The sequence below is a fragment of the Lampetra planeri genome, chromosome 47 (assembly GCF_965212315.1).
Source record: "Lampetra planeri chromosome 47, kcLamPlan1.2.h2, whole genome shotgun sequence".
NCBI classification, from domain to species: Eukaryota; Metazoa; Chordata; class Hyperoartia; order Petromyzontiformes; family Petromyzontidae; genus Lampetra; species Lampetra planeri.
Window position 1 is genome coordinate 8,966,549 of NC_136153.1, and position 13,819 is coordinate 8,980,367.

The 13,819-nt window shown below is 55.0% G+C and overlaps 1 protein-coding gene across 1 annotated transcript in view; it reads right to left on the reverse strand.

The window, feature by feature from the left end:
- Positions 1 to 387: 387 nt before the first annotated feature.
- Positions 388 to 13,819, reverse strand: part of LOC144733451 (syntaxin-binding protein 5-like) — a 32,105-nt gene continuing 18,673 nt past the window's right edge. The window contains 16 exon segments of the mRNA XM_078615359.1: positions 388 to 1,615; positions 2,336 to 2,638; positions 4,642 to 4,753; positions 4,894 to 5,062; positions 5,337 to 5,709; positions 6,429 to 6,659; positions 7,123 to 7,173; positions 7,497 to 7,535; positions 8,059 to 8,118; positions 9,539 to 9,660; positions 10,531 to 10,650; positions 11,404 to 11,540; positions 11,698 to 11,912; positions 12,057 to 12,097; positions 13,056 to 13,120; positions 13,563 to 13,713. Coding sequence (XP_078471485.1) covers positions 1,374 to 1,615; positions 2,336 to 2,638; positions 4,642 to 4,753; positions 4,894 to 5,062; positions 5,337 to 5,709; positions 6,429 to 6,659; positions 7,123 to 7,173; positions 7,497 to 7,535; positions 8,059 to 8,118; positions 9,539 to 9,660; positions 10,531 to 10,650; positions 11,404 to 11,540; positions 11,698 to 11,912; positions 12,057 to 12,097; positions 13,056 to 13,120; positions 13,563 to 13,713 — 2,431 coding nt within the window. The 3' untranslated portion in view covers positions 388 to 1,373.

Below are 13,819 nucleotides of genomic sequence, written 5' to 3' on the forward strand. Positions count from 1 at the left end.
CCCTATCGAGTCGCACGCTGGTCGAAACGCGAAGAGATTAAGTGTGGAGGAATGTCATCAATGCAATTGTGCCCACCGTAATCATAACACCTTCAAGCCGAGGCTTAGACGCCAGGATTCGAACAGCGCTGGGCTCAGTGCCCAGCCGTGGTCGCCAGGCCCTGCCCATTGCAGCTCACGAGCGGCGTGAGGATTGTCCTGTAGTGACACCTAGCGCGGCAGTGCGAGTGTGCACACGCAAACCCAACAGCGCGTGCGCCCCGCAGCAGCAAGGCGACACCTCTGGGGAGGGGGGGGGGATCCACTTTCTATAAAACTTTTTAGATGCAAGCCTTCTAAAAGGCTCTCATTTAGTTGACGCACAAGCAGACACACATAACGCCGAGCTTTTACAATCGATTTATTAGGCAGCCACACACCCTGCGTTCACATTGCACGCAATCACGAATACTCGGCACTTTTTTAACAACAATTTTTGTGTGACGAACTCGGGGCCAGAGTGCCACGACTGCCCCGAGTCCCTCGGAGGACGCTCGCTGGACAGCGCCCGCCTCCACAGTCGTCTTGTACGGCTCCCCGCCTCACGACACGTGGAGTTGACGTTGTCTGTTCGTCTTGTACGGCTGCCCGCCTCACGACACGTGGAGTTGACGTTGTCTGTTCGTCTTGTACGGCTGCCCGCCTCACGACACGTGGAGTTGACGTTGTCTGTTCGTCTTGTACGGCTGCCCGCCTCACGACACGTGGAGTTGACGTTGTCTGTTCGTCTTGTACGGCTGCCCGCCTCACGAGACGTGGAGTTGACGTGCGTGCAATAAAAACTTGCGTCGAGGTGCACCTAGCCTGGCACAAAGCGCCGCGGTGGCGTCAACGCCACTCAAGCAGCAAATCGCCGTGTTCTGTGTTGTGTGGCGTGCTGTGCTGTGCAGTATATTCAGGCTGGGCAGTGCTTTCGCAACAAACGTTGTCAGCGATCTGTGCGCACGCTTGCTAGTCGGGAAAAGCCAATCGATTTACACTCGCCACCGTTTTCTGTATTTGTTGTGATTATGTTGACACTTGTTCACCCAGCAAAAACTTTTTTTCAGGAAGGGAAGAAGGGGTGCAATGTGGTTACTGCTGCCGCTGCTGTGTTGAACCCAGTTGAGTCATTTCCAGGAACATTGTTCAGCATTTGAGGCACGGCTTGTTGGCCAACACCACTTACATTTGTTGCTGCTGCTGTTGTGTTTGCTACGAGAGGAGACCGAGCTGACCCAGCGGAAGCCCCGTGCGGAACAAGCGGGGAGAGAACTCGACTTGGACACGTGGACAAGCCCCACGAATCGGAGGAATCAAACCCAGCGTGGCCTCTCCTGGCCGCGAGAGCCGATTTACCACTTGCGCTGCCAGTCCATCGAACAACACGCAGGGGGTGATGGGGGAGGGCCCCGCAGGCCACACACAGGCGGCACGTCTGCTGGACACGCTGCTACCGCTGCTGGGCCGGCTCCCTCCCCGTGGCCGCCGCGGCCACCACAACGGCGGCGGCGGAGCGCCCCACGTCGCGGGTTGTGTCGTGGCCCAGCTTTCTTCACTTGTGGGAGAATCGCCTGCCCTGGCGCTCCCTCATAAGCTGGCGGAGAAAAAACAACAGGAAGGCAACCGTGTTGTGTTTTACCACAGCGGTACAATTACTGTTCTTGTTGTTGTTGATTTAATTTCTTTTTTTCTTTTCTTTTTTACCTAAGTGACTTTACCGAAAAAACCAAAGAGTATCTTAACCCCTGTTTTATTTCCAGAAAGGGTAAAACCTATTTTTATTTTTCATTCGACATACCTTCCCACACGCAATGCATTGTGTTGGTGTGATGCATTGTGGGTCACGAAATAATCAAATAATACACAAGGGTTTCTTTCACCACGGAAAAATATCGCAATTTATTCCATCAGCCTACAGAGCTTTTGGGATTGTTAAAGACAGGTGTACAGGTGAGGAGGTGGTAGGCAGACGTACAGGCAATAGAGGAAAACAAACAAGATGGGCAGACATGGAGACACGAACGGGCAGGTAGAAACACAGGCAGGTAGACAGACAAACGCACAAAGAGCGACAGATCCAAAGACAGGTGGGTGGGTGGATATGTGGGTGGATATGTGGGTGGACGTCTGGGTGGGCGGGCAGGTGGATAGGTGGGCAGGCAGATGAACAGGTGAGCAGGTGGGAAAACTCACAGGTAAAGCAGACACAAGGCAAAAGGCTCGTTGGACAGGTAGGTGGAGAGGAGTCCCACTCCTTGATGAAACAAAATCATTATTTCACTCTCGTGCGGTGAAACAGGGCCCCCCTGCACACCTGTGAATCTGGTCAGCAACAACCTCCTCACCTGCTCGCTTAGCTGCAGCAGTTTTCCAGCACTGCTCTCCATCTCCGCGGTTTTGATCACCGTGTCTTGCAGCACATCCCCGCGTTCCGCGATGCTCTTGCACAGACGTTCAAAGGGCGACGTCTCGCCCTTGATGAGCGACGGCGACCCAGGCCCCGGCCCGAGATCCCGGGCGGTATTCCGGGATCCCCCGTCGGAGCAGAGGGGGCGCCGAGGCTGGCTGCCAGGGCTCGGGCGCGACGGGGCGGGGTGGCTGGGTATCGTGTCGCCGACTGGGGAGGCGCGCCAGAGACAGAGACACGCGGCGGACGTTACGGTTGGCCCCTCGGCGAGCGCTATTCGTTGGTTCCGCGAAAACCAACGCCGTTCATTGAAATGATCGTCAATCGGATAGAGGACATGCACGTTTAAAGGGGCTTCATTCGTTACAAGGCGATCGGAAGTTGACCTTTTTCACCCTACAAACATAGTTTATAACACTTAAACACGCAATTTTAGTAAGTAAACGTTATACGAACATATTAATAGAAACATGGATAAATAATGAATAAATTGAGCATACAATTGTAATTCTTACCTTAGGCTAAGAATAAGGATGGCTTAAGGGGCTAGGGGAGAAGTTGGGATTGGGAGAAAATAGATTTTTTGAAGGAATCTCCTCTTCAATTCGAACCTCTGGCAGGTTCAGGAGCGGAGGTCTGCTGTCAAGTTGACTTAGGAGCCCTCCGATTGGCCGAAATTGGCGGCCACGTGGTATCGTTAAACATCGTTAATCGCAAATGTATCGTGAATATAAACAATGGGGACCCTATGGGAGGCGGATCATTGCTTCTAGATATTGTTAATTCGATGGCATCGCAAACCGAGGGACCACCGTACTATTATTATTATGACTCGTGTAATTGCCCGTCATATGATGGGTTCATAAAAATAACATTTAATGATAACGTCTAAAATTTTAAGATTATTTTGAATTTATTTAATCTAAAATGTCTCGATCACATTTGGTGTAAAATTGATGATCATCTCCCAAAATATTTCCTTGAGATTAATTTTGTTGAATCGGCACTTTGATGTTGGTTGGATTTTTGCATCTTGACAAAGCAACAAATTAATAATTAGTTACGATTTTAATAAGCCCTTCATGAATTTTTTTTTAAATTGCATTAAAAATCCATGTAGCCTGCCGAGCAGCATTACACACAGCGTCGAGTGTCAGGCGTTAGGCACAGATCACCAAAACGACATGTCTAATAGGGACTACCAGGGCATCCTTATAATCCTATATCATTATTGGATTGCTTGCTTTCCCATGAAAGCTTCAACCGAGTCTCGCGAGTTATTTTCAGGAGGGTCCTAATAAGTTTCCGCTATAAGAATAATTAACATTTGCTTGTAAGGCGACTTTAACTAATGTCTCAAGGCGCCTTGTAAGAAAAATGGTAAAGAAAGGCCAAGAGAGAAGGAGTAAGGGTGGGGGTACCATGTTGTTGCTGCTGCTACTGCTGCTGCTGCGGAATCCCAATTTGTGTTAATTTGCAGGTCACTTTTCAGCAGTGGGAAGATTTGGCCAATACCGGTGACGCTCGGTGGGTGTGTTGTCTTTTTAGGGAGGGAAACCGGAGGAGCCGGAGGAAACTCCCACACGGCACAGGGCGGTGACGCGGCCCAGCAAGTCGCGAGGGCTCGCCGATTGCTGCAGAGATCTGCCGTTCGAATTCAGCGGCCGCTCCGGTCAATACTGCGGCGCGCACTAAACCGTGGCCCTGCGACGTGACGTCCACTTCGCGAACGACGTCAAAGATCCCGTGACCCAAAATAGGACATTTTTTTGCCAGCATTAATAAAACAGCTGTGTCAAGATGTTAAAACACCAAACAGAATCCTTATCCAAGGAATCCTGTCTGCACTAACCACACGTACCTGTGGTGAACATGCAAAAAACATGCTCTGATAATATGTGTGCATTGTCTTTGGAACTGATTAGTCTACACTGAAGACAGCCTTCTTCATGGCCTCGTCTCACCAGTGTCAGACCAGAGAACGCCAAAATGCGAACAGTACAAAGACAACGGCACTATCAGAGCATTGATCCCGTGACGCAATTCGTGAGAGGAGGCCACCGCAGACTGCCGTGGACTGCGTCTGTGAAACACCACGGCGCCCTCCTTCACGACGACAGAGCCTCGCGCTACGAGGATGGCGTGAACGCTGAAAACTCTCAACTGGAGCAATGATGATGATGATTATTTACGAATATGTTTAAACCACTTACAGAGCTCCCTCTTGTCCAGTGAGAAGCCCCAGGATTTGAAGAGCTTCTTGAAGAACTGGTTATTCGTGGGCTCGGGATGCGGCACGGAAATGAAAAGGTCTCCTCTGTACTCCTGAGACAATAAGAAAAATTAAAGAACCATTCGGCAAAAGGCCCACGTGTACCTGTGCATGTATATGTGTGCGTATGTGTGCGTATCTGTGTCTGTCTCCACGCGTGTCTCTGCGTCCCCGCGTGACGCTGCCGCCGCACCGCATCAATAGCGCCTTGCTCCGCGCCCACCAGCGCCGCCCTGCACATCTCCCCGGGGCCGTCCATGTAGAGCACGTGCCCGCCGTCGGCGAAGCAGGCGGTGCGAGCGGCCCTCAGGCCCAGCACGGGCAGCAGGGACACGCAGAGCAGCTGCGCCAGCGCTGGCAACCTGCCGGGGGGGGGGGGGGGGGGGGGGGGGGGGGGGGGGTCATGCCGTCACCAACTTCGCCGGTACCGTCCGCGTCGTCACCGCCACGTCCATCATCGTGGGCAGCGGAAACACCGAGAGCAAGGAGACCGGGGGGCGGGGGGGGGATTTACCAACGTCATCATAATCCGTGCCATCGCTACGGACATCATCACTACCGACATCATCACTACCGTCACCGCCGCCGCCGTCAGCCTCCACTACCGCCACCGTCACCGCCGCCGCCACCACTCACTGGAACACGGCGACGTTGCCGTCCACGCGCAGGCAGGCGAGGCGCGTCTCCCCATCCACGTCCACCGCGCTGGCCCTTATCGCCACCGGCGCGCCCGCGTCGCACAGCGAGCGTTTGTACGACGCCTTGGCGCCCCACACGCGCGCCTGCCGCTCGGCGCATGCCAGCACCAGCCCAGCGCCGCCCGGCGCGCCCACGGCCTCCGCCGCCGCGCCGGCAAACTCGGCGAAGGATCCGGTGGAGCCGGAGCGACGCTGCGCGGTGAAGGCCCTGGCGGGACCCTGCCACGATGAGCCGCCGGGCTCCAGTAGCCGGGCGTCGCGGTCCAGGAGAGCGAGGCACAGCACGGGGCCACCCAGGGTCTTCACCTTCCCTGCAGCGGCGGTGGGAAGGTGACGATGAGGAGGAGGGGGGGAGGAGGAGGAGGACGAGGATGAGGAGCTCCTGCGTCACACTCTCTCACTGCGGCGGAGTCACTCTGCGGAGCGTCGATGTTCAAACGACGTTCGGAAGCGCATCGGCCTCGACGGCCCAAGCCGGCTTCTGCTTCTGCTTCTGCTGCTGCTGCGATGTGAAGCTGACCAGTTGTCAATGCCCTTCACAACCGTCACACTTTTCTGTGACTTCTATAACAAATAAAAAGTGTGAAAACGGAGGAAATCCTATACACCCGCGCCGGTTCCCATCGGCTTGATACACGATGTACGTAGCATTTTATATTCATTCACGCAATTTTTATATATATACTTTATAAATTTAGGATTCAGAGGGAAAAATGAAGGTTGTGAAAGAATTCACCAGCGAGCGGGCTTCACGTAGCAGTTGGTTTGGTAAGCCTGGGTGACGCAGCTGTGAACACCGAGTTGATACTGAACTTCAGACTGCCGTCGGTCACTCGCTTGGCAATGGAATTAAAAAAACAATGTTATTGCAAATACTCGGTCTGCCGCTTACGAGTGCGGCACCGAGCAGTGGCGAACGACGCTTGACGTTCCGTCGTGCGTGGCCGTGGTGGACCGTGGGCTTGAAACTAAAAAATCTACTCGCACCGCCGTCCGACGAGACGACAAAAACAAACGACAGCCAACTCACGGTTTAGGCCGAGGACGGCCGGCTGGCTGGAACGCCGATCCCCCCGCGGCGACTTCAGCGCGAGGCTGGTGACCGTGCCCCTGCCGGTCGCCGCCCACACGTGGCCGGGGCGGGCGGCGCCGTTGGACTCGCCGAAGCAAAGGCGGCTCACGGCCAGCGGCTCGCGGTCGGCCGTGGCCTCCGACGACGGCGGCGGGCGCTCCTCCACGGCGGCGGCGGCGGGGCCCTCCGCTGTGGAGACCGGGGGGTGCGTGAAGAAGCTGTGCGCGCGTTACGCGATTCTGATTTTCAGAAGTACTAAGTAAAAAGCGTGGCAACGTTATTGTGCGACGAATCTTGCAGAATTTACCGGCGAGGTGTGCGGAAAGAGAAACTATAATTTTGCGGGATAAGACAAGGCAGTCGCCCCTTCCCTTCCCACCCCCGACGCGCACGTGTATAGCCGAAAGCATTTGGGCAAGCGCTGGCCCAGACGCCAGCTACAATCGACGCTCCCGAAGTCGTGATTCGAGAAAGCGTGCGAGAGACGTCGAGCGAGAGGCTATCGCTGCGACAGCTTGCGGGGGGGGGACGAGGAGCAAGGCGCACGAGCAGCGCCACGTCTCGCGCGTTTGTGCCATCGAGTCCGAGGCTTCACTTGCTTCAGAGTCACGGAGAGCGGCAATGTTATCCGATAGGGGTAGAGTGGGCGTACCTTTAGGGGACTCCTGGTCTGCAGAAGTACTTTTTCTCCTCCCCTTCATGACTGCAAACCATCAGCACAGTGGGCGGCGGGGGGGGGGAGAGAGGATCCGCGGCACTTTATGTACCGCTAACGTTTGTATGTAAGCTAACGTTTGTATGTAATCTGAAGTTATGTAAGATAACATTTTATATACGCTAAAGTTGTTATGTACACTAAAGTTGTTATGTAGGCAAGAGAAGGGGAGCTGTAAACTTTGAAACAAAAACGTCCCAATCATTTAAAAAGTGAATTAATGGGAACCACTTCAAATGCGTGTTAATACAAATTAAATGACCCCACGCATCCCGATTGTTTTGGCCCACCCTGCGTGTAACGGGTTGTACCTTTCTCCATCATCACGCTCAGACGCCGCGGGGAGTACACTGGAAAGACACGCAGGGTCACGAGGGTCACGCTGCGGGTCGCGAGGGTCACACTGCGGGTCGCGAGGGTCACACTGCGGGTCGCGAGGGTCACACTGCGGGTCGCGAGGGTCACACTGCGGGTCGCGAGGGTCACACTGCAGGTCGCGAGGGTCACACTGCGGGTCGCGAGGGTCACACTGCAGGTCGCGAGGGTCACACTGCGGGTCGTGAGGGTCACGCGGCGGGTCGCGAGGGTCACGCGGCGGGTCGCGACTCTGGCAAGGCGGAGGGGGGTCGGCAAAAGGCTCGTGGCCTGCCCTGGCTGGTGTGGTGCAGCCACGTGGTGGGATGGCGATGATGATGATGATGGTGCATTGATTACCATGGTGATGATGCCATGATTGATTAATGATGATTCATTGATTATAATCACGATGATGCAATGATGATGATTCTATGTCACGGTGATGATGGCATGATTGATGATGATAATGGTTACAATGCATCGATGGTGACGACGATAGAGTCTCTGGGCACAGACCTGGAGAAGATTTTGGATGGTCTTCTTCCAGTGAACCATCGGTGCTCTCTACAGAGCTCTCTGTAGGGAAATGTCAATCATTGTTAATGTATCGGCATCATCAGCAGCAGCAGCAGCAGGAGAATCAATAACATCACCCTGGCTAGTATTGTCACAACCATAACATGCATCGTCATCATCATTCAATGCTAAAGTGTCTCCCTCCTCAAATGACCATTGGTGGACATTCCACATTGCCATGGCAGTAGCGGTAGCCAGTCTGTTACCTGGAGAGTTGCTGTTGACTTCCTATTGGACAGAACGTATTTTAACTACCAGTGATTGCGTGCCGTGCTATGAACCCCGAATTCTGAGTTTGATTCCCGGCCATGGCTAACATCGGTGATTGTTTGTTTTCTTAACAATATTGCATGACACGTTTTATTCCAGTGCTGGTATTCTCGGTATTAATAATGTTCCCTTTCAGACGGTGGTTAGTCTTCTTCTTCTTAACCTGGGGGGTGCGAGATGCCCTTCCTGGGGGTGCAAGACATGGCCGGGTTTTTTTTAAGGTAAATCATCGAAACGAAAATTAAGCAACGGCAAAGTAAATACAACTACTTTGTTTCATCAAACCCTACTTATTTAGTAACATATATATGTTTAACGATTTAGAATCAAAGGGATGCAAGGCTGCAGAAACGGTTAAGAACCACAGCTCTAAAACATGACGATCACGGCGCACCATCACGAGTGGCACCACATGAAGTCACCAATTTTCGTGTCGCTCAAATTTCTGCTGCTGTTGCAAATGTCGTTGGCAAGTCGCCACTGCTTCTTCTTGCATGCTTCAGTGGTCATCATAGTGCAAGTGTAATATTGTTTCCGCATTTAAGTACACGGGCACATTTGCATTTTCTCGTGCTGTTATCTCCAAATGTATTTTAAGGTTTTTAACTTTACCGCTTTCATTTCACCGGTGGTGAGCGATTTCTGAACCGGGCCTGGGTTCCCTCCGCCCCACGCGGACCAGCGTGGTGAAGTATGGCACAACAATCCCCATGGCCGACGCGGCGTGGAGAAGCCTTCATCCGGCAGTGGATTGTGCATAATAAGCTGATCATTTATTTTAAATCGGCCGGGTGGCTCGGGAGCAGATGCGATCAGCTCGCAATCGGAAGGTTTCAAAGTAAAATTGCTGGTTTGGACGTTGACTCAGCCCTTCATCCAACCATGCGAGGGTTGATAAAATAAGTACAATTTTGTGGGGAAGCCAACAGTTTTTTCCTATGCAGAGACTCGCCCTCGCCATAGGAAGGTGAAATTTCCACCACTGGCTCTGCAGGGCTCCAGACGAGAGATGAGCGCCTACAGCTCGACGCTCATGAGCGGAAAATTACTCCGACTTTGTATTTATCGACTCCAGATGGATGGTGATGAGGTATTGAGTTGGCACTGCATGTGATTGGAACTCGCGGCTGTGCGTGTGATGGTTAATTACCTCTGTTGGTATTGATCGGGGCATCTGTGCCTCCCAGCACAACAGACATGCTGAAGCTGGCCAGCACACTCTTCTGTTTGAAGTCCACCACCGTCACTCCGAAGTTGTGGCCTATTGCCACACTGTGAAAACACACAACCCCAGGTCATTAATGTCAAATTACACTGGCAATAATTGAGTGAGTGAATACACACAAGTCTAACCTGAGTGCACACGTGACATTTACGATGATGATGATGATGATGCTTCTAATAATGATGCAACTCATGAATGATGATACGGTTCAAAGATGATGATGATGATGATGAGGAATCTCAAATATATGAGGATGATGTTGAAGATTTAGTCATAATAAGAGATTGATGACCATAATGATTCAGTCACACTGATGTCAGCTATCCGTAGAGGCTGATGATCTTCAAGGCGGTTGTGAAGATGATACATCTCAATGCATGAGGACGATGATCTATTCATGCCGAAGCTGATGATACTGATGGTGGTGGTGGTGGTTATGGTGGTGATGGTGGTGGTGATAGTGGTAATGGTAGTGATGGTGGTAATGGTAGTGATGGTGGTGATGGTGGTGGTAATGGCAGTGGTGGTGGTGATGGTGGTGATGGTGGTAATGGTGATGGTGGTGGTGATGGTGGTAATGGTAGTGGTGGTGGTGATGGTGGTGATGGTGATGGTGGTGGTGATGGTGGTAATGGTAGTGATGGTGGTGGTGATAGTGGTAATGGTAGTGATGGTGGTAATGGTAGTGATGGTGGTAATGGTAGTGATGGTGGTAATGGTAGTGATGGTGGTGGTAATGGCAGTGGTGGTGGTGATGGTGGTGATGGTGGTTGTGGTGATGGTGATGGTGGTAGTGGTAGTGATGGTGTTTGTGGTGATGGTGGTGATGGTGGTGATGGTGGTGATGGTGGTGGTGGTTATGGTAGTGATGGTGGTTGTGGTGATGGTGGTTGTGGTGATGGTGGTGGTCCACCCACAGGTTGTGCTCGGAGCACAGTCCCACGCTGGACACAGAAGCGGCGCTGCCGGCCCCAACGACTCGAACCATGGCCTCCAGCTGGTAGCCAGCGGCCTGGCGCAGTGCACCCCTGCAGAGCCTGCAGAGTCACTCACAGAGAGACACCCACAGAGACACACACAGAGAGACACACCAACAGCGTCACCCACAGAGACACCCACAGAGAGACACCAACAGCGTCACCCACAGAGACACCCACAGAGCCACCCACAGAGAGACACCAACAGAGTCACCAACAGCGTCACCCACAGAGACAAAAAAAAGACAAAAAAAAGACAAAGATCCCCCGTATAGCCTTAACAGACTGTAGGGGCAAGTGCTGTTAGCGAGCACCTATGAAGGCCGGAACAGTACACGAGGGGGTGGGTGGCCAGCACCACGCCCGACCGCCTTTGTCTCCCCAGTGGCGATGTTTACACACCGCACCAGGTACTCATTTAAGGCTGAGTCGACCTAGGGGAGGCCCAGGACCGGTTCAGATAATCGTCACTGGTGTTAGCCGTGAGCGGGAATCGAACCCGGGTCGCCAGGTTTATAGCGCAGCGCGCTAACCGCTACATTACCGCTCCCCACAGAGACACCCACAGAGTCACCCACAGAGTCACCCACAGAGTCACCCACAGAGCCACCCACAGAGACACCCACAGAGACACCCACAGAGACAGACACAGAGAGACACCCACAGAGACACCCACAGAGAGACACCCACAGCGTCACGCACACGGCGCCGCTCCGGACTCCCCCTAGCGTGAAGCCCGTGACGGTGACGTCCCCGCGAGCGACGCGCTCCCCGCTCTCCGTGTTGGTGCCACCGGCGGCGTTTGTTGCCGACCTGAGACCGTCGACTTCGGAGCTCGGCCCCTCGTTGGAGTCGCCGCACGGCGTGCCGTTCGGCCGCGGCGGCGGCGCGGGATCGGAGGCCGGCACGTCCGGGGAGTCGTTGCGGCCGGGCCTTCCGACGTCTACAACCTGCGTGGGTGGCCACAGACCGATCGGCGGTCAACACGCGCAAGCGGGGGCGGGCCGCCAGCTGTAGAAGCGACGTGGCGAGCGACGCCTCCGTTCTCGCGAGCACCATGGGAGGGAGGGAGGGGAGCACGAAGATGTTTTGCGGAGCAGCACTCACGCCGATGGCGCCGTGCGCCTCGCGGTCGCGGAGCGCGTAGAGGAGCACGTGGGCGCAGGCGAGCGCCACGCACACCACGTGGCTCCGGCGGCACAGACACAGGTGCCGGATCGCGAGGCCACCGTCGCCGCCGCCCCCGCCGGTATCGGAGAGCGTCGAGTCCTCTCGCTCGAACACAGCCCCCGCATCCACCTCCGCCAGCAGCGCCAGCGTGCCTGCTCCCCGGCGCGGACGACACCCGCGGAAGGAAGGCTACAGCGGCACCGTCGGGAACGCGGCTTTACAAATCAAGGGGAACGGCGGTTGAACGCGATCCACGCGGATGAGAGTGCACGGTCAGAGATCATCCCCCCACTTACCTCCCGATCCGTCCCAAATCTTCAAAGTTCCATCGGAGTGGCTTCGTGAGACATGTGGGACAGAGACAGGCGTGCAGTGTTATTGTTCTTGCGAGTGTTGTTATCACCATGCACCGATGCACAACTACACGGGAGGCTACTCCGGTGCGTTTCTCGCGAGGTTGACCCGCGTTGCTCGGAGCGAAGTCTGACGTTTCACTCCACGCACCGCTGGGAGCTTCTTCCGGGAGCCACACCCTGGCAGCATACCACGTGTGGCGTGCCGTGCACGGAAACATTTTCACGGGTCGAAATGAAGCCCCCAAGGTGAAGCAAAAAAATATCCAGACAGGCGCGATGCTGTCCCCATAGCTACGCCGACCACCGGTCCCACTGCCGGCTACCCTTGTCACGAGCGCCAACGACCCACGCAGCGAGTGCCGTCACGCTCCCAGTCGAGGTGCGGTTAATGCGGTCTCTACAGCAGGTGAGAGTGCAGCAAAATAAATCAAACGTTGTGCTGCACTTCTACGGTCTAGCCGTCTGTGCCACACCCTCCGCCCTCAACCGACCCACACCAGACAAGCGCTTGTCACGTGGGGTCAAGCTGACCCCTACGACCTGCACAGTCCGGGGGGGGGGCAGGCCCCTCGTCCAGCAGTAGAGTGGCAACAGTCCGTACGTACGTACCTACATGCGTGTGTGTGCGAGCGTGTTGTACTAGGCGAGCGGTAGTGTAGCGGTAAGCACGCTGCGCTATGAACCCGGCGACCCGAGTTTCATTCCCGCTCACGGCCACCACCCATTGAAGATTATCTGAATCGGCCCCGCGCCTCCCCTAGGTCGACTCAGCCTCAAACGAGTACCTGGTTGGGAGGATTGCTGGCCACCCCACCCCCCTCGTGCGCTCGATAACGCCACTTGCCCCAACAGTCGGTTAAGGCTATGTTGGGCGGTGGGGGGGGAGGTGATCTTTATCTCGAACAAACGGGGTGAAGGAGACCCGATGTCTCTTCTCACCCGGTGAGGATGGCCTCCGCAGAGTCCGGCTTCTCCAGGCTGGGCTTGCCCCCTCGTAGCGGCCACTGCAAGCGAAAAGAACGGCGCCCGTTTCATTCGGAGGCCTTTCACGAGATCGGTCGCATCTTGCGTCACGTCCAGTTTGGTTTTTGTTTTTTTAACGACAGCGTTCCACCACCACCACTCTTGCAAACGAGACTGCACCCCGATCCCTTGAGTTCTCAACGGGGGCAAAAAATTTAAATAAAAACTTTCCACTTCACATTTAAACTCTCACGCACATCGCGGTTGGGTCTGTGACGTTCGCAGCCGCCGCACGGAAGCGGCCAAAACCACGGACGAGCGGGAGGGGAGGAAGGCAGCCAGAAGCGTCGCAACCGACGATTGCCCCAAGCTCTGGGGTCCTATGTCCCCCCCCCCCCCCCCCAGTAATCTTGGAGCCCTGGGCCCGTTGGCACGCTCGCCGGGTTGGGGCGTCTGGCCAGCCCCACCGCCGCGGCGGCTCACCTGCCTGCCGACGCTCCTCTGCCGAGCCTTGGACCCACTGGCACCGCTAAGGGCGGCGAGGAAGTCCGGGGAGCAGGGGCAGCAGTACAGGCAGGAGGTGACGTCCGGCCGCTGCAGCCTCAGGGAAGCCGGGCTCTCCAACACGGGGCAGCTGTGGGCAGCAGGGTGGGAGGAGGCAGCGCTTGCGATTAGCGACGTACTCAACACGTCCGTCAACAACACTGCGTGTGCATGTGTGCGCGTGTGTGTGTGTGCAT